Source organism: Atractosteus spatula, chromosome 5, assembly GCF_055471065.1.
Source record: "Atractosteus spatula isolate fAtrSpa1 chromosome 5, fAtrSpa1.hap1, whole genome shotgun sequence".
Taxonomy (NCBI): domain Eukaryota; kingdom Metazoa; phylum Chordata; class Actinopteri; order Semionotiformes; family Lepisosteidae; genus Atractosteus; species Atractosteus spatula.
Window position 1 is genome coordinate 32,732,431 of NC_142710.1, and position 19,905 is coordinate 32,752,335.

The 19,905-nt window shown below is 35.2% G+C and overlaps 1 protein-coding gene across 1 annotated transcript in view; it reads left to right on the forward strand.

Annotated features, from left to right (window-relative positions):
- LOC148834983 (catenin alpha-3-like) overlaps positions 1-19,905 on the forward strand; it is a 634,761-nt gene that overhangs the window by 12,109 nt on the left and 602,747 nt on the right. The window contains exon 3 of the mRNA XM_088915226.1: positions 7,239-7,431. Within this exon, the coding sequence (XP_088771352.1) occupies positions 7,239-7,431 (193 nt within the window). The remainder of the gene's footprint in view (positions 1-7,238; positions 7,432-19,905) is intronic.

Consider the following 19,905-nt stretch of genomic DNA (forward strand, 5'->3'; position numbering starts at 1 on the left):
TACTAGCTTATGATTTTTACAGTAGACTTCCCATTGATGACATGCTAATCAGCATAATGCAATTTACCTACAGTACAGTGTGTCATGTTTAATTAATGAATTATCTGTATACTTTATATGCAACTAAAGATTTTCCTGGTAATAACTTTGTTTTATGTGTATTTGATTTTCAATATATTTTTGCATTTTATTGCAAATATATTTATTTATACATTTTTATTTATAAATTTATTTTCATGAGGTATTGAATGAAACACCATTCTTTTAAATGGAATGATAATGTATGCAGTTTACAACAGTTATAGCTGTAATATTTAAATAATTATGATGAGTAAAAATAAAATGCATTTGACTAAATTGCTTTCTTGTAAAGACATGACTGCTATTTACCTTTTAAGGTAGAACTATCACAGTAAAATAAACACAGAACATTATAAAAGGTTTGCAGGGTTCATGAATGTTATGTTTGTTAACGATAGATTTGAAGACACTTTAAAAGTTAAAAGGGGCTGGTATAGAGGATGTAGAAGTGACAAAAATCCTGTTATTCTGTTGTTAAGCAAAATTGGCTTCTATAAAGACTTCTCTGAGTCTTTATAGAAGCCTTTATAGAATCTCTAAGATGATTGTGAAGATGATCTGTAAAGGCAATGGCTGGCAGTAAAACGTAGTCAGAAAAGTTACCCCTGTTCTTATTTATGTGTTGTAATGTTAGTAACAACATGTTGAGATAGTGTTGACTTTGAATTTTAAAAGTATCATACGCAGCTTTGAATTGGTATTCTAAAATATGAAAATATTAAAAACATTGAAGATCATTCTGAAAAAATGTTGATTTATATATTTAACTTTATTCTGATCCTTTTGCATTTAACATTGACTTACATTCAAAGTAGAAAAATTAACACTACAAAATATACATTGCACAGAGAGGTATATCACAGACTTTATCATAATCTAATTAGATTAAATTATACAAGACATAACAATTAGAACATAACAATGTTAACATAACAAGACATAACATAACAAGAAAATGCTGTATAGGGTTTGATTTTAGGATCTACAGGTACAATCCGACCAGGCGATTATTCATTATAAGAATGTGGTTAGAGGTGATGTACTGTAGTGCCAAACTGCAGCAAAACTGCAGCATGGGGTGCAACAGAGGAACGTGTGAGAGAAAATAAGGAGGAATTCAGTGGCTGGCAGAAGGTGAGCAGAAATGGCAAGAGAAGTAATCAGGAGAGAGCCTGAGAATGGAGGGAGGTGAGTAATGAAGAGATCAATAGCAAAGGTCAAGGATCTTAAATTGGATAAAAGTTAATATGGGAAGCTAGTTAAGTGCAAAGATAACGAGTTGAGGCTAGGATTTTGGATGAGATGAAGAGAGATGATTTGAACACAGGATTGAACCATCTGAGCTGTACAGAGTAAGTTGTTGGGGAAAGAGAAGGCCCTGCAGAAGCTGCTTTAGCCAAAGGTGACGTTTTAGGGAAAGAGATGTGCTAAGAGCAGGAAAGAGAAGCATCACATAACACTGAGGCTCTTGGTGGTGAAAGAGTGAGAAAAGGTTATGGATTCAAAATAAATACTGGTAGATCTGGAAAGGTGGAGAAGGTAGTGTACAGTAGGTCAGATTTTGAAAGTCTGAATTTGAGGTAGTTTGAACGGATTCAGGAAAAGATGCTTGAGAGGCTGGTATCATGAAGAGACGAAAAAGTTATAAAACAGGACAAGAAGATCAGGACATCATCATAACAGAAGTATTAATAATGGGTATTTCTTTTGTTTTAAGGGAGAAAACACCGTTGATACTCTTTGTGAATCACTGCTTCAGAGCAGTAACACTTTGTGTTTTTACACAGTTTCATTGTACTAAAATGCATCCTGCAAATAATGTTGTAGAACAAAGGAAACAATACCGCCCTTTATTATACTGCGGAGGAAAACAAAATCCAGAGGAGAGCTGTTCTTTGAAAGAATGTTTTGAAGTAAAATGCTTACTTTGTGATTCAAAAAATGTACCATTTCAAGGGCAGATACAAAATTGATTGATTTTAGTTCCACGGTGTTAAATTGAAATTCTTTTCTGTTATTAATTTTCCTTGTTTGAATAGGCTTGTTCTCAGTGACACAAGGAGAACAATATCTCTCTTGTTTTAACAATTCAATAAGTCTGTCCAGTTATTTTTCATTATTTGTCCTTGTACAAGACCTTAGTAACATGTTCTTTCTGAAAAATTGTCACACAACAAAGGTAGGTGATACAAAATACCAAATGTATCAATACATGCATTAAATGAGCTACTGTAGGGGAGAAATGTAAAACTATAGAGTCTATCAGTGTTTCATGTTTGAAACATTAGTACCAAACAGGACCAGAGAAGCTACTGTACTTTACATTTACAGATGTCACAAGAAGCTTCCTTTGATCAGATTTCTTGAATTTCCCTCATTCATGCAAGTTCTGCTGTTAGGTCCATGTGAACACTTGGAATTCCTGAAGTTTGAATTGTGTATAAAAGTTGGTTCTTCCAGACAAAATATATTGCATGTTGTTTGCTATGTTTCATGTTTATATTAGATCTGGATGTGGTTTTACCTTAATGTACTATACTTTTTCAATTAATATTTCTGAGCATCACAGTGCTTATTTCACTAATTGTCTTGAAATACCTTAAATGGCTGTGATGGACTAGTGTAACGTCCAGTGTGGATAATGCCTGCGCCCATTTCTTGCTGGGATAGGCTCCAGCTCCCCAGTGACCCTGTATTTGATAAAGCAGTTAGAATGTGGATGGATAGACATTGGATGGCCAGTTACATAAGCTTTCTATGTAACCAAAACATACTGTAAGTCATACTGTATTTCTCCTTTTGGTCATTCTGGCAATGCTGATGGCCTGTCAGCCTCAGCAATAGACTTGGTTTTACAGTGACATGTTGGATAGAAACTCTTTATCATAGTAGTGGTGCCTGGGGACATTATGTGCCAAGCCTGCATATAACATTAGATACCCTCTTTAAATAAAAAGAGAAATAAAAAAGAAATAGTGAACTGCATTTTCATAACTTCTGCTCAGCATAATTTCCTGTTGAGATTTATTTGAAAGACCTGCATTGTTTCTACACTGCGTTGTGAGTAGGTGGCTTAATTTGAATAAACAATTTCAGGAATGTTTCAAGTAAACTGAACTGTAAGAGTGGACAAAAAAGGAAAAGTTTCCAGGAAAAATACTAGAAAAGTCTGTTTGTAGAAACTTTTTATGGTGGCAGATCCTAGAATTCAGTAAACTTGGTATAATAAATGGGATTTTAAATTCTGCTACCTGTAAGTATTAACTTTGGGAAACTCCATTAGTCAGTTTATAACACTTATTTGCAAAATACTGAAATATGCCTGTTTTCCATTTTTACTTTTATTTATGTGAAATTGAGAGATCTTGAAGGAACTTCCACATTTTTTTGTAAGTCACAATTCAGTGAAAGCCCCACCCACACCCATAAAACTGTTTTTAGAAACTGGTAATAAATATCATAGAGTAAAGAAAATACACACGATACTAAGCACAATTAATAAAATATTTATGCACTGGGTTGTGCAATCAATTTCAACTCTGACGCTTTATGGAAACGAAGGCTTGAATAATGTGAATAGATTAAATCCTTAAGTGGTTTGATAGGGAGAGTATGCCAAGAATCCCCAAATGGCATTCCACTGTCCCATGACTGCTCCACACAAGGAACAGAACTAGACAATGAAGACTGATTTCAGCTGCAAGCTTGAAGAGATCTGAAAGGCTATCCCATCACATCTTGTCAAGGCTATACAATATTTCACATTCAGAAAAATCTCATAGCAAGCAAAGAAATGAGTAGAAAAGCTCCATCTTTATGGCATTACGACCGTGTATAGATGAAAAATGTAACAAGATATTACAGTGATTCAACCTATGTTCTAAAATCATTTGTATACAGAGAAATGAACTTCTTAAAGCAAGTTAATTACTTCCTACAGCTCATTAATTAATGTAAAACATCAGCTTAAAAATCCAAGGGAACAACTTTATATTCAGGTGTTTGGAAATGTTTCAAAGTATTAATTGTAGTGTTTAATATGCTGAAAGTTATGTGCTGCATTTATAATTTAATTCCTGACAGTAACTGTAACTCACACAAATGAGTCGTATATATCTTTACAGAGTGACCTCTTTACATCCATTCCTATCCATTTGCAAACTGTATCTGTGAAGTGATTCTAAAACAACATCCTTGCCTCCATGTTTTTCCCCAAAAACTGTTTAATATCTCCTTTTGCTGTTTTAATAATCTTGAATATTTTATGTGATACGTGAAGATTATACTACCTGAAGGAAACAGGCATTGAAATAGTACCAAGAAGTGCTGGGATTCATGACTGTTTAATCTGATAGGTCAGCTAGCACACTTTAGCCCGAAGAAGATTCCACAGCCAAAACTTTGTGTTTCTTTTCTTCTCTTTTCAGCATTGAATAAACCTTTACTTCTTCCTTAGCTGGGGTGTAGTTTGCAGTACCCTGGTGCCTAAGCATAGTTTTCTGACATCTAATACATTTAGCCCAGCAGAAACATGAAAACGTGTGTGTTGGCAGAAACAATGTTGCTGCTTTGTGGAAGACTTGAACTGATGCCTCGCTGATTAAACTAAAGCATGTAGCTTGACTCCTTGTTGAGTATCCTGTAAGTGTTTGGGAAAGGTCAAAATTTGCATAGGTGGTCTTAACCATGTCAACAACCCAGTGGGACATATGCTGTTCAGAGACCTCTTGGCCCTGAGCTTCTACTCCACACTGGCTGTGCGGTGGCTCTGTGGCTGGAAGGTTGCCGGTTCGTATCCCACGGCTGGCAGAGGAATCCTACTCTGTTGGGCCCCTGAGCAAGGCTCTTAACCCCAACTGCTCCAGGGGTGCCGTACAGTATAAATGGCTGACCCTGCGCTCTGACCCCAAGCTTCTCTCCGTGTCTGTGTCTCATGGAGAGCAAGTTGGGGTATGTGAAATGACAAATTCCTAATACAAGAAATTGTATATGTCCAATAAAGTGATCTTATCTTATCTTACCATAAAAGACAAAGTGCTGGTCTGTTTTCCTCCAAGAAGAAATTAACTCTACATAGTATGCCAGAGCCCAGACAGGGCAGAATTTATGCAGGCGGCACTCCAGTCCTGATGTGAAGGGAGGTAAAAAGAAAGCCTCCAGCTGCATTGACTGATGCATATGGAACACTGAGACCATCTGCTCTGTTATTAACGAAAAAGATGTATGCAGGGGCTGCTGACAGAGCCTGTAATTCACTTAGTCTTTTAGCTGAGTTAGGGCCAAGACGAAAGTTTTCATGTACAGAAATTAGAGCTGAGCTGAAGTTTTTTTTCAAGTGGTTGAATAGAGACTGGAAGTCTGATCTGAGATAGTAAAGCGGCCACCTGGGATGCTGCCTCAAAAGTGTGCATTTTTCCCACCAAGCGGTGAAAGCTGTGCTTGAATTGAAGGGAATGCTCCTGCTTCACTGTAATGAGCTCCCAGGTGTCAATGGTGCACCCTTCCAATTGGCCAGGCAACACTCAGATTCTGAGTCAAGGACTGCAATGAATCCCTATGGCCAGTTAGCGGGCTGAAAGTCTATATGCCCAGCCTCTTTTCTGGAGTGTGTTCTTTTTACACCACCAGAGTATGCACCTTCAAGATTTTGGAGTTACAGTCTGACTCACTACTATAGCCAGCTGCAAGCACTCCTTGGGCTGGGCTTCTAGCATCTCACCCTCACTAGATCCATAGGTTTGGCCAAAGATATTTGTGGCGCTAACACAGCCATCTTGCCTGCCTGTGCACATCTGACCTGAGTAAGCCTTATTTGTTTGGGCAAATTGACCATGGCTGTCAGCCCATGTCACTGTGCCTACCCAAGCAGAATCCCAGTTACTCATACCGGTTATTAAATCTTTGTAACAAAATAAATTCATTCAGGGTATAGAAAAACTGTACAAATTGTTAATTAAACACAACATTGTGAAATCTGTGAAAGTACTGTAAGTCACCTTGTTGTTGCAAACCCCCGGTCTTACCATGGGCGAGAGCAAGAATTCCCATGAATTGCGAAGTGATATGCCCCCTTCCTGGTCACTAGTCACTGTAACAACTAATGTAATGTGATTGTTGAATTCATACTGTATGTGTTATTTGCCAACACCCTGAGGTGGTTTTGTAAATGTGTGACAAGAATAGATGCAGCATAAGTCTTTTTTTATAACTGAAGACCCCATGGAGACATTTTTTTGTTGGAACATGCCACATTTCTGGACATTAATGGAAGTGTGGTTTATTGGGTGATTCTGTGGGAAAACACTAAGTCAAGCTGCATCATTCTTGCTGAAGGTGGCCATGGAAGAGCAAGGAAGAACCTTGACTGACACTGGTTTGTCCCATGAGGACTAAATCAGTTTTACATAGTTTGGCATGATGGGCAAGGTTCCTGTCAACATAGGAAGCTAAGGTAGTCTGCTGGCTAATGCATCAGTGCTAAGAACTCTGTTGTGAAGGGATATGTGGTGAAAGAGCTGAGCATGTAGATTAGGGGTTGGAAACCTTTCTGACAGAATATTCTTGCACATATACTCAAAAGGGTGAGTTCAGTCATACGTGTTGTGATGTCACCTAGAAACACTAGTTTTGGAATGCATTTTTTCACTGTGCAGTTTAAGGGACCTTTTTCTGTCTTGAGTGCAGACAGATCAAGACAGTCCTCGTGCAGAGTTGGAACAACCTTCTGTTGCAGCTAAGTCACACACAAATATTAAAAATGAATTGCATAATAACTATACAGTGCAAAACACAAGGGGTAATAAATGAGAAGTATAGAAAGTGCAATGCTTATTTAATGTTGTTTCCAAACAAAGAAGTTAATAGTACATATTCTGAGTGGCTTTCTGCCTTAGCTGCTGAGAAGTGCTGCCAGTACTCAATGGAGGGCTCCTGGGTGAAGTAGCTTTGGTATAAATCCCTTTAAGATAAAATAATTAATCAAAGGTGTATTCTTTAGGTTATGGTTAGGTTATTTGCTCAAAAGGGAACAGACTTTGCTGTGCTTATAACTGTGATCAGAAACCATACTACTGTGTGTGCTCTGCTTATTTTTTTGTTCCTTGATCATGTTCTGGCAAAGTTACATTTTGCTCCTGTTTTCTTATATATCCTTGCAGGTCACAACGTTGGTGAATTGTCCTAAAAATCCATCCAACAAGAAAAAAGGCTGCTCTAAGAGGGCCAAGGTGCTGTTGAAGTCAGTGGAAGAAGCTACTTTAAATTTAATTGATAAGGGGGAAATGATAGCAAAGGAGACTGTGGTATTGAAGGATGAGCTGACTGCAGCTGTGAAGGAGGTACAGAGAGAAAGTAAGTCACTAACAGTGGGTTTAATCTTAGATTATAACTGCTGCCAAAAAAAAACCTGTTGTGCAGTTGTATATTTGTGGTTGAGCTGACATTTGCGTGAAGTTATTTTTCAATTCATGTTTAAGTGCGAGGCTGTACAAACGTGTATTTATCAGTGTGGGTGTACAGTATTTTTACTGTACTGTATGTGTTAACATAAATAGATGCATCTAAGTATTGATTTAGGTTATAAACAAACTACAACTAATATACACTGATATAAACTACACATGGAATATAACTGCTTTGGTTATCTAACAGATTCCAAAATAATATCAATCAATTAATGTGATTTTGAAATAAGGACTGAATAGAGAGAGGGAGAGGAGAGGGTCTCATATAGACACATTTTATTTAAATGCCATAAATATTGTTGTTATTTATGTGGAAATGGTCAGAATAAATTTACTATTTTTTGTGATGCAAAATGCAATTCTAAGATTCAGATAATAACAGAATAGATACAATGCAGATTTTTCATCCTGAGTTCATTTATTAAACTGATACACCCAATTAACATAAACAGGAAATTTGATGTATTTTGTGTCTTGAAGCCCAAGCCCTTTATGACAGTTTCTGTACCCTGAAAATATCAACTGTGAATAAAACAACTTTAGACCTGGTGCCACAGACCTATACCAGAATTTACCAAAGTTGAGAGCTCTGCATTCTGTAGTTCAACAGATTCACTTTTGGTCTTTCCTGAATTTGTCACTGTGCATATGTTTTAGCACGACACTGACTTCGAACTGGGCTGTGCTATTTTTTTTTCTTTTATGCTATGAAGCACTTTTCATTAAACCTTAGCCAGATGTCTCTGTGCTATATCTGGAGTTTAGGTCATCTCTGAGGCCTTTCTTCCCTCACTACCTTCTGCTATTTAACTTCCTACTTTGCCTCCTGCTTACTGTAGGTTCGGTAAAGAATTTCTCAAACTAGGAGACAGGACAACTGGGAGATTCATAGCAATTTCACAGGAGATTTGGAGATTCTCCTGAGAGAATGAACAAATATGTTTTTTTCATGCCTGTATTCTCACCACATAAGTGTTCTTTTCTTTTTCATCCAATGCAGCACAAATGTCATATAGGTATCCAAGCTTTAAAAAATTACATAGACAAGTAATACATAGTAGCTGTTGGTTTGTGTGATTAGAAAGTGACTAGCACTCCAAGACTTTCAGACCATCGACAAAGAACATTCATTGAGAATAGACCAAATGTCTAAAACTTGTTTTTATTTTTCAGTAGTTACTAGCAATTACTGCTTAGCTTTGTAAATGGTATTTAAGCCGTACAATTTAAAGATTTTTAATAGATGCTATTTGTATACCATTAAATGTCCATATGCAGTTGCATTAAATAGTCCTTATTTTGTTTATTTTTTTTCCTTTAAATGCACAAGTCACTCACACTATGTAATGAAGTGTTCATTTTTGTATTGTGTGTGTTTTATTATATGTCAAGCTTTGTTTGAATTTACATAAGGTTTGATTTTAAATGAAATAGCATGAAATAATTCAATTATCAAGTCCCGTTTGAGATGGAATACATACTGTATACTAGCAAGCCTCATGAAATATAAAAATCAGATTGTATGTTGTTATTTCATATAATATTTGTAAATAGAATCTGACATCTTGGTTACACTTCAAACAAAGTTAAAACCAAATTTAAAAAAGCAATATAACTTAGGAGTTCAAGAACAGTCTTCTGAAAGCTGAACTTGGACCTTCATGCAACTTCATGCAACTCATTCTAACAACATTATTGGATACAGGCATTAATTTATTAAGGAAATACATTTGACTATTAAATCTGGAGAAAATGAAAACAAAAATGAATGGGTAGGCTTCCTAAGAAATTCATCAGTTTTATTTCACTCCCAGTGTGTGGTAAAGAATGTAATGTTTCAATTTTACCTTAACAAAATTTACTTGGGTTCTCTGTGTGTAACGTATTGCCATTCTGAGTGTAAATGGGGAGGGCAAAACAGGAATACAAGCTGGAAGTCCTTATTAAAACAATTGAACAATAGTAGTATACTCTCAGGTAATTATTATAGACTTGGGCCCTTTCTCAGTAGCGGTTCAAATATATTGACTCATCAAAACTAGGACACAATATGATAGTTCCTGAATTTTAATGATCGTGGTAAGGTCTCCACAGGTAGTGTTTGTTGTTTTGTGAAACTACTAATCGATACATTTAGTGTTTCCCTTTTGTTCTCCAAAATGTGCTCATGGACTTACAGGATCAGTTTCTATAGATGTATTAATTAGTTTATTATGGCTTATTTACACTATGTCATGCAAAAAAAAAACAAGATTTCCAATTTTGTCCTGTAGAAGTATTCTACAGACAAATGAGAATTCCTTTAGAAGGACGTCATGTAATACTAAACTGTCTATAAATGCATTCTAATGTTATAATATATAGAGACCTGCCTTGTGAGCTTAGAAATTACTTGAGAATGTCATCAAGTTCCAAGTTACTGTAGTTTATTTTTTCCAATTCTAAATCATAAACAGCATATTTCTTAATTCAGTGTCAATACTGACTGCAGAAATAATTTTACTGGTAATGTTTGGACTTGGAAATCATCCCCAATTATTATTAATTTCTCTTGTTAATGCATTGATAGGCCACAGCTGAAAGTTGTTCTCAGCAACCTGGGCTGTAATTTCCAGTTTTTCTGTGGCAGAAGGATATTATAAAAAAACACTGTTGGGAGACATTTGATCTTATTTTCCATCTATGTTTTTTGAATGTCCCAGCTAAAAAACTACAGTCAGTCAAGTTTTAGTTCTGGGACTGGGTTGGTTACATTTGATCTCCACAGCACTCAGCATTAGTCTCTGTGCTATTTAGTATTTATCTGCTTCTTATTGGTTAAACTCTAAAATTATATGGTCTGAATTATCATTACCAAGCAGATGATACTGGTATCAATGTCCACACTATATTGTACCTAACACCAAGGTACCGTAGCTGTACTCTTTCACTGCAATTCTGATAGAAATGTTTGATGACAACATTCTTTGCATCCTAAATGTGGTAAACCTGACGTCATGTTATTGACAGATAATGTTGATATCCAGGCTTAACATTTGACCCACATGTGCAAAATATTGTAAAAACATCACTCTTCCATCTCAGAAAGTTTGCCAGACTACATCCTACAGTACGTTGTCTCTGACTGTAGCTGAAAAGCTGGCCAACACATTTGCCTTCTCTAGAAGTGATTACTGCAGCAGCCTACTCGCTGGGGTATTTAAATCCACTCTGAACACACTTCAGTCTATCGAGAATTCGGCAGCTAGACTCCTGACCAGGTTGCGTGCAAGTGACCACATTATTCTTGTCCTGGAGTCCTTTCATCGGCTTCCTGTCAGGTTTTGTGTCGACTTCAGAACCCTCATGCTCACATGTAAGGCTCTACATGGCTTGGTACCTCAGTACCTGTCTGACTTCTTATCTTCATACTCCCTACCTCGTAGGCTTTGTCCATCTAACTCTGGTCTCCTGGTCACCTATAGCAATTGTCTTACTATGCTCCTTAGCTCTGGAATTGTATCCCCAAGAATACCAGAGTCATCTTCCCTGAGGGCTTTTGAATCCAGACTCAAAACCTTTTTCTTCAGAAAGGCTTTTATTTAATTGATGTCTGTGTCTGCCCCATTGATCTTCTACTGCATCCAAACCTTTCAGTTTCTTTGTTCTAAATTTTATCTTCTGTCGTTGACACTCTTTTAGTTGTCTTAATTTTTTTGACCTTTTCCCGATAAACGCTCTGAGAACATGTTATATAAAATAAAGTTGTTATTATTACGATAATGATGATGTTCCTGGTCACAACACAATGTCTAATCTGAAAACATAATTTTGTGAATGTTTTAGCTTTTGTCTCTGCTTTTTTCCTGGCTTTGCAGTTTTCTTTTATTGTGAAACATGCTTTTTATGTACTGTTAAGTACTTTTTACATAATTATATGATATTATTTTAGTATTGTTCATTTGTTTTGACTGCAGTTACCTACAGGTACTGTACATAATACTATGTATTTCTGCCTTTTCTCTCAGATTTAGACCATAATGGATTTACCACTTGTAATGTTTAGCTGTTTTGCATCTCAGACATGGTGCAGAGAATCTCTGTTATAAGGCTATACTGCTCATTAATCATTAAAACCTTTCTCTTCTAAGCTAAGACAAATATGTTCAGATTCCTTCAATAAAAATTCAACTAGCATGCAATGGGCAGCAGAGGGCAGCAGCTCCTGCTAAACACGTTGCTGTCTCATGGGGTTTTCAAAATCTATGGTACCTTATGGTCTATTTAAATCTGTAGCACTGATGGTGTTAAGAATGGTTTGCTGTCCCTGCAACTTTTTTCTATAAAACAGGGAAGCATTGTTTTCTTTACTGATGAAACTGATGATGGTAAAATCTTCTAGGTAATTCTGAGATATGCATAGTTTGAACATGTACAGTAGCTAAACAAATTCGACATGTTGCACAACCTTTGTTGCAGCTGTTGTTCCACATTTGGCCACCATTTGACAGCAGGACATGTGCACTTCCTGAACCAAGCTGTTTGTCAGCTTCTGTTGAGGAATTGCCTGAAAAAGCTGACCTGCACTGGAACCTGATACAAACCTCATTGAATGTATAGCAAGACACGCTTCTAACCTTTCCCCCCTGGATCCATTCTACAGCTGGTTTTCCTGAGAAAATGCTGGAACACAACCCAGTTAGAATTGTCTTATTCTATTTGCACCAAATTCCTTTTCGTTTTGAGATTATGCTACTCAACATGATCATTTATCATTTCCATATCAAAAACATTTTATATTTTTGTATATTTCCAATACAACAATGATGTTTTACAGTTTGCTAAGGCCATTTTTTAAGTGTTTTATGTAACACTGTTTCATTTAGTACTTATTTTCTAAGATTACAATATGTGCTTTTCTGGAGCACATCTGGTCTAGATGAGCAATCATAGGAATTTACAAGCAAACATGTCTGTTAAGACAAAGAAATCACTTGTATTGTCCTGTTCTCTGTGTAAATTACTTCATTCCCCTGAAAAGATCATAGAATAGTACAGTGCACCAAAGAGCCTTCAGAACAATTTAATAGATGCTTTCAGTTGGTTTATTAAACCTGTGCTGCAGGTTTTTGAATTGAATTGTACAGTCAGTGTTTTAAATATCACACATTTCATCAGGACATAAACTTGGCATCTGAATGTAAAACAAACTGTAATGCATGAAATATGGAGGGCATTTGCAAATAACTAAATATAGCTTCCTCCTCCTTCTGTTTTCCCTCGTCAGCCGATTAAAAGTCCTACGTGGGCTGTAGTTCAGCTGTGTTTATCACACAATAGTAGTGGATTCTACTTGCTAATTCAGTATTTGCAGAACTGTTAGATGAATGTTTTTGTTTTAAATTTTTTAAGACAGGGATGAAAGCTGTTTAAAATTAAATTTATTCAGATATAAAGTTTATATTTTAGTTATTCTGAGCTGTATTGCAGTGATTTATTAAATATTACAACAGTTAACTACAAACAAAAATCTATTTATCTTTAGAAAAAAAGGTTTTGCAATGTTATGAAAGTACATGTGTACATGTAGAGGCTCATATGACGACTGGAGCTGTCAGATTGCTGTTTTTGCTCAGATGTCAACATGTCAAAGTAAAATTCATGCCTATTTGCCTTCTGTGTGTGAACTGGTGTTTTGTACTTTTTGTAAATTAGACCATGTCAGATCAATGCTTTAGTTGTATGATATACTGCAGTATAAAGCTAAATATTTAATGTTGAAAAGCCCTGTTTGATTTTGTGTTTGGATAACTCTTGAACTGCCTTTTATTTAAGAGAATGCTTTCTCAATTAAATTTTGAAGGGTTCAGTTTGACAGCGTTATGAAAGAACTGTGTTTGAAGTTTTTGTACTGGGAGAAATAGACAAAGATATTGCAATCTTTCTGCCAGGTAACAAAGTGGAGTATAAGCAGATAAATAGGCATTCCTTGATGCAAAATGGTTTATAAATAGAAGGTAATATACAGTGCCATGTCAAAGGTTAACAATGTGTTTGCTTTTCTAAAATCACTTGGCTCCAAAAACATTTTCAAAGTGCTGTTCATTTGGTTATTTTCAAGAAAGAATAATTATAAAACTTGACGTTACTGTAGTTACTTCAGAACTTTGTGAAATTGTTTAGAATCTTTTTTTTTTTTAATTCTAGTCAAATATAACAATTTCCTGTTGTACTGTACTCCACTAGTAATATCACATCGGTTGAGTATTTGCCCTGTATGGGTACCTTCTTTTAGCCATTAAACATTAATAGTTTGGATATTTATTACCTTGAATGCCTATTGTATGCAATTGGAGATTCAATCTTTTATGTAGAACCTTATATAAAACCTTTGACTGTGTACTTTTGCTCATGTAAAGACTTCTTAAAAACACTTAAGAAAGACTTATTGTTTCTTGACATGTTGAGTATCCTTAAGAATCCTATTGCCTTGTACAAATGATCCTTTGGTTTTGTTCTAATCATAATACATGTATTAGAAGTAAGACTCATTGGTATAATTTCTTGGTTTGATTTTGTAATCTCTTTTTATGGTGCGTGCTACAGTACCTTAGCAATTATCCTGTCAATGGGTATTACCTCAATCTTGAGTGACTATGGAAAGGGATTTGCTAATATCCTTATGAATAATGTCTCTTCATTGTGCTTCTAACACCTGGAACACTTCCACCCCTTCTTTGCTAATACTTTGGCTTTGCTGAGTCTAAGGTATTATATTATGTCACTAAATGTAATATATTTTAGCCATTTCCCTTTTATTATTTACTTTAGCCTTTTATGGTTGATTATTTTCTCTCTATTTTCTCTCTTGCCTTCTGTTGTCTATTGTTATATTTACAGTACATGCTTTATAGTATACTCCATTTCTTTAACTAGATTTTATTCTTGATCCTTCCTTCCATTAACTGAATTTTTCCCTTCTTAAAATTGTTTAACTTTTACTTGGTTTGAGTCTGTTCTGTGTTTAAGTAGAATATTTCTAAACTTATGCCATCAGTTTTCTGATGATTTCATATCTATCCTATCCCATTCTGCTTCTCTTAAGATCTACCTCATTCCTACTCCTCATTGTGGTATGCATTCTGTATTCTTGAAGTTGTAAACATTTGTTTCAAACTCCTGTACAGATTCAAAATAAACTGCAAAGCATAATACATTAGGAAAACAATTCCCTAATAGTTATATTTCATTTGCTTTTTTTACTCTGTCTTGATTGTTTGAACACATCCACAAACTAAGGAATCAGCTGTTATCTGTGTCTAAAATTTCATATTCATCTTTTTACATCCCGGATGGATTTACTCAATCTATGTGAGGAAAAATAAAGTCTCCAATGACTACTGCTCCCTTTCCACGTATACCCTTTACATCCTCTACTGCATTGTAAACCCTTGTTTTATATGTAAGCTAATTCTATTATCTCTTCTCCTTAGTTTTTTCTTACTTTAAAGAGCTTTGAGAAGCTTCTTTTAAAGATCATAGATAAAATAAAGTTTCTGATTTTATGTATCCACTAATGCTATATTCATCATCATTGATCTATGTTAGACATATTTGAGTGAATCCACTCACAGCCTGATTGCATACTGAAACAGTAGCTTTTATTTCATTCATTTTGTTCTTTATATTCCTGGCATTTAGGTATTAACACTTACAGTAATTAACTTGCCGTTTCATGGTTTGGTTTTCCCTTATGTTCCCTTGTTGGCTGTGATCCATTTGTACAGTACCTCATAGTTTTTCTTGCTACTAACAGACAAGTTACTACCAAATGACATGATTGGAACTGCCTGAGAGAAAATAAATAGCTGTACAGATATTCCCCAAGTCAAAGGTAAACTTGAATTGGAAATGAGCTCTTTCTTGTCACAACAAAGTCTGTTGTCATAAAGTATTGCCAGGAAACTGGACTTCATCATATTATGAAAGGTTACATTAGCATCCATAGACTCAGATGACACAAAGTTGAAAATGTGAAAGCCAGATATGTGAATATTTTCCCCAATGTGTATTCAATGTTTATTTTATTATCTGCTGAATGAATTCACAGAAGAAGAGTATCTGCTTTTATTAGCTCTCCATATTTTTTTACATTTGCCAGTCTATGTTTTTTTATGTACAACTTGTATTGAATACCTATCATCATGTCACAATCTCTTGCTGGACTAAAATATTTGCACTTGAATTCCAAAGGAGCCAGTAGAAACTTGGGGTTAAACAAGCTAGTATCACTTTACTTTCTAACCTTTTGCAGAACCAGCTTTTTTCAGTTTTTAAAATTGGTTGCAATAGAAGAACTCAAATGCTTTTTGTCTACCCCCTTGTGAATTGGAAGCAACTTTAGAGGCGCTTGACTCACTGAATTTTCAAACTGATGATTCACTTATGGATCAAAAGCATAAAAATCTAAAAACCTGGCTAGTGTCAGTGTCTTCAAGCTGAAGCCTGTTATGCTTATGACATGATTCCATATTAATTCATTTTTAAAGCAGCGAAATGTAGAAATTCTTTAAAGTATATCCTCAACTGGCCTGAGCCTACGCCTGTGCCGAACATGGAGGAAGTCACTCTGCCTAAGAACGTTTAACACTTCACATCCAAGGTTATTTTATACAAAACAATGCATGTCCTTGTTGCCTTTAATCTAAAGCTGCTCACATTTTAAAAGTAATTATAAAAAACACTGAAAAGTGCCCCACATGTGAAATGCTTTTTATTAATCCTAATGTTCAGCATGGAATTAAACTCATTGTTATATTCTGGAAAAAATAAAGTACTATGATTAATCAAGTCAGTTGCTTTTCAGGTTTTTACAAAGTTTATGAGCTTGAATGATTGTAACTTAAAGCTTCACAACCAAGGGTTTTACTAAGACAACAGGAGAACGAGTTTAGGTGCCAGAAAAAGAGCAGGACTTTCTACTTAATACTTAATATAATTAAGTAATATTATTATAGACCTGGCCAATATACACATTTTTTTTCAGCAATTCATAAATCTGTCAATAATAATCCTATTTTTTTGTATACCCAGTGTGAAATGAATTAGAATTGTCTTAATAATGTACTGTAGCTGTCTGGTTATTGGGGACTGATAGAGGGAAAACTCTAAGGAAGGTATGTTTTAGGAGCCATTTTCTACAATTAGTTATGTCTGTACAGGATTTCAATACAGAATAACAAACCATCTTCATTTGATCACTTCATTTTCATTCAATATGTGAGGTCTAGTGGAACTATAAAATCAGTTCTTTGTTTTATATTGACAGATTTGCATTGTCTCTCCTCTATATACTGTATACTGTATAAACACTCTCTATCGTGAAAGATAATTTATGTTATCCATCAATTTTCTAACTGTTTTATCCAATGTAGGGTCTCAGAGAAACTGGAACCTATCCCAGATATACCCTGGATGGGAAGTCAATCCATTGCAGGGCACACACAGACACAAAGACAGACATATTCAAACTAGGGTCCATTTTCTCAGAAGCCTATTACGCTACCTGCTTGGCTTTGGACTGTGGGAGGAAACTGGAACACCTGTAGGAAACCTATGAGAACACAAAGAGGACATACTGTACAAACTCCACACAGATCACATCCCAGGAATTTAACCCAGGCCCCCAGTGCTGTAAGGCAACAACACTAACCACTGCACCACCATGACTAATTCATATTATGTAAATGAGAATTAATAAATGTATACATTGCCTCACTAGTTATCAAATACAATATTTAAAAAAAAAAAACATTTACAGGTTTGAAAAAACATATCTGGAAACATAATAAGACCCCGAGAATGTACATTCTGCTAGTTTACTAAAATCCTTGTCTAATCTAATCTAATACAATCTATATTAAATTCTTCAAGTACTTTGTTCCTGATTTTATGTATTATATTCACTCAACAAACATTAAGAGCTCCCTTGACATTCTGCATCTCTAACTAGCAGGAACATCTTGAACAGAATGGAACATATATAAAATGTTTTTATTATATTTGAACCCAAACACTATCCCAGATTTGTTCAAATGTTTGCCTTTGTTCTGTAATCTAGGTGATTGTGTATAGGATTGAATTGCGCATTCCACGGATCCTACTAGTTTTCAATAGGACTGAGATCTAGCATTTTGTTTTGCCAGGAAAGGCAGTGGAAGCCTACACTGTGTTCTTCTTTCTTAGTACACATTGCTTGCTGTTGAAAGAGTCTATTTGATATGGGGTTCTTAATGTTTAGGCCAATGAGTCTGTATAACTGTTTTATCTCCTTTTCTTTAATTCATCAGTATTCCTACTAGCAAACACTATTTACTGCACATGCTTATGCAAGAAATTTGATTAGCTTCTATACTCTTTGAGATACTAAACAGCACGTTCAGATGTTTTTGAAGTACATGAGGGAAGCATCCTGCATTGTGCATGTGCATTTTTTGTCCATTGAAAAACAAAGTACAGTATCTTATATACAGTACCTGTACTTAGCCTTGTCATTTCCTCTAAATAGGTTTAGAGAACCCAAAAGTTATTCATTCTGAATGTAAATTTGTAAATTGGATAACAGTCTAACAATCAGAAATACAGTATACTGTATGTTTTATTGGATGTACACAAAGTTAGTGCAGAACAAAGAAGATCTTCTACAACTCTAGTCTATACTTGATGGTAGTGAAGATATTGCACATTAAACTTCTCTGAAATAAAACAATGATTTCCACAATTGATAACGTTGTGCAAAACTGATGTCATACTCCTCCTTTTGTGTAGAGAGCAGATCCTTACAGTGGGTATATTAATTGGCATGCTGCAGTTTATAAGTACTTTCTACTGCTTTTTCCCTTTCAGTATCTTATCAAATTTTAGCAATATAGTCTAATCTATAATATATAAATAGAATTTGTAAGCAGTTGTGTTTAGAAACATAGATTCTTAAAAAATCTTCTGGTACAGAAAAAGCAAGGTTTATTCTTCTGGAGAAATATTTCCTGTTGTAAACTTTGTAGTAAGGAGGGTCTACAGTCTGCCTTTTACACAAGGATAAATAACCACTTTAAAAACTGCAATGACAAAGAAAGAAAGTTCATTAACTCCTTTAAACTTTGCTAGTCTTGTTAGAAATGCCTTGAAGCCAATGAATAGATATTTTTTGTTTGCTTTAATATTTGTGGATCTTTTTGTTTGGTTAGTTCAATATGTCTAGATTTTCTGGTCTCTGACAATTTTTTTAGCTGTATTTTAAAGAAATGTGTTATTAATCTACTATGGTCTATTGTTTTTTAAATGTTTTTTAAATGTTGCTGCTTATGTAACCTTTTTGTTTTTGGTATAAAGCTGAATTAACTTAAAAGTTTTGTAAATCATTGTGCAAATGATAGACTGGAAATAAGTTCAAATGATTTAAAATAAATGCAAGTGAGGCAAACTATTTAATAACTGAAAGAACGAGTATGTTTTGAAATACCTATAGTTAAGGAATGCACATCACGACTGAACTTTTAGCCTTCTTGAAAACTTGCTCTGTTTCAGGATTTATTAAAGCCTATACTACTTAGATCAAAATAAGAGACTTTGTAGTACCACCTAAAAACAAATCACCATGAGCACATATTTAAACCTTTAATGTTAACGTTGCATTCTTCAGGGGACTGTCAATGCTGACTAAAATGATAAAATACTTCCCTTAATATTATTAGTGTCTCTTTAATCCAATGGTGTGCTCATTAATCATCCCTCAAAACCCTTGTTTCTCTCACACATGTCTTGCACAGCTATCTCATATGAAGCTTTTTTATTTTACTTGTCCTTATGTTTTTATCTCTATATTTGTATTTTAATGCATTTAACAGTATCTGTCACACCCGTTCACACCTGGGGCTTGAAGAAGCAACTACAGTAATCAGTATAACCTCAACCATACCCACTAATAAATCGGTTACCGTGACAATGCGATATGGAGGGAAATCGGTGCCTCTTCTATGTCTTTAACAACCACTTACCTTATTAAGTAAAGAGTATATTAGATCAGTCCTCATGTCATATCTTCCCTCAGTCTTAGAGAAATTATGTCTTAAGACTTCACATTGTGTTTGCTGTCCCAGGTTTTTGGGATCGTGCTTGGATTCCTTGGAACTCGCTTTTGGATGTCACTTGAGTGTTTCTTTGTTTTTCTAACCTTGACTTTGGCTCTTGGATCTTCCTGTGTGCTTTCTTCTTGTTAATTCCTGTCTACGAACTCTGCTATGTTTTTGATTACTCCTCTCTATTGTGATTTTTATACTTCTTGTTCGGATGGCATTTCCCTGTAGGTCTGCCAGCTACCCTT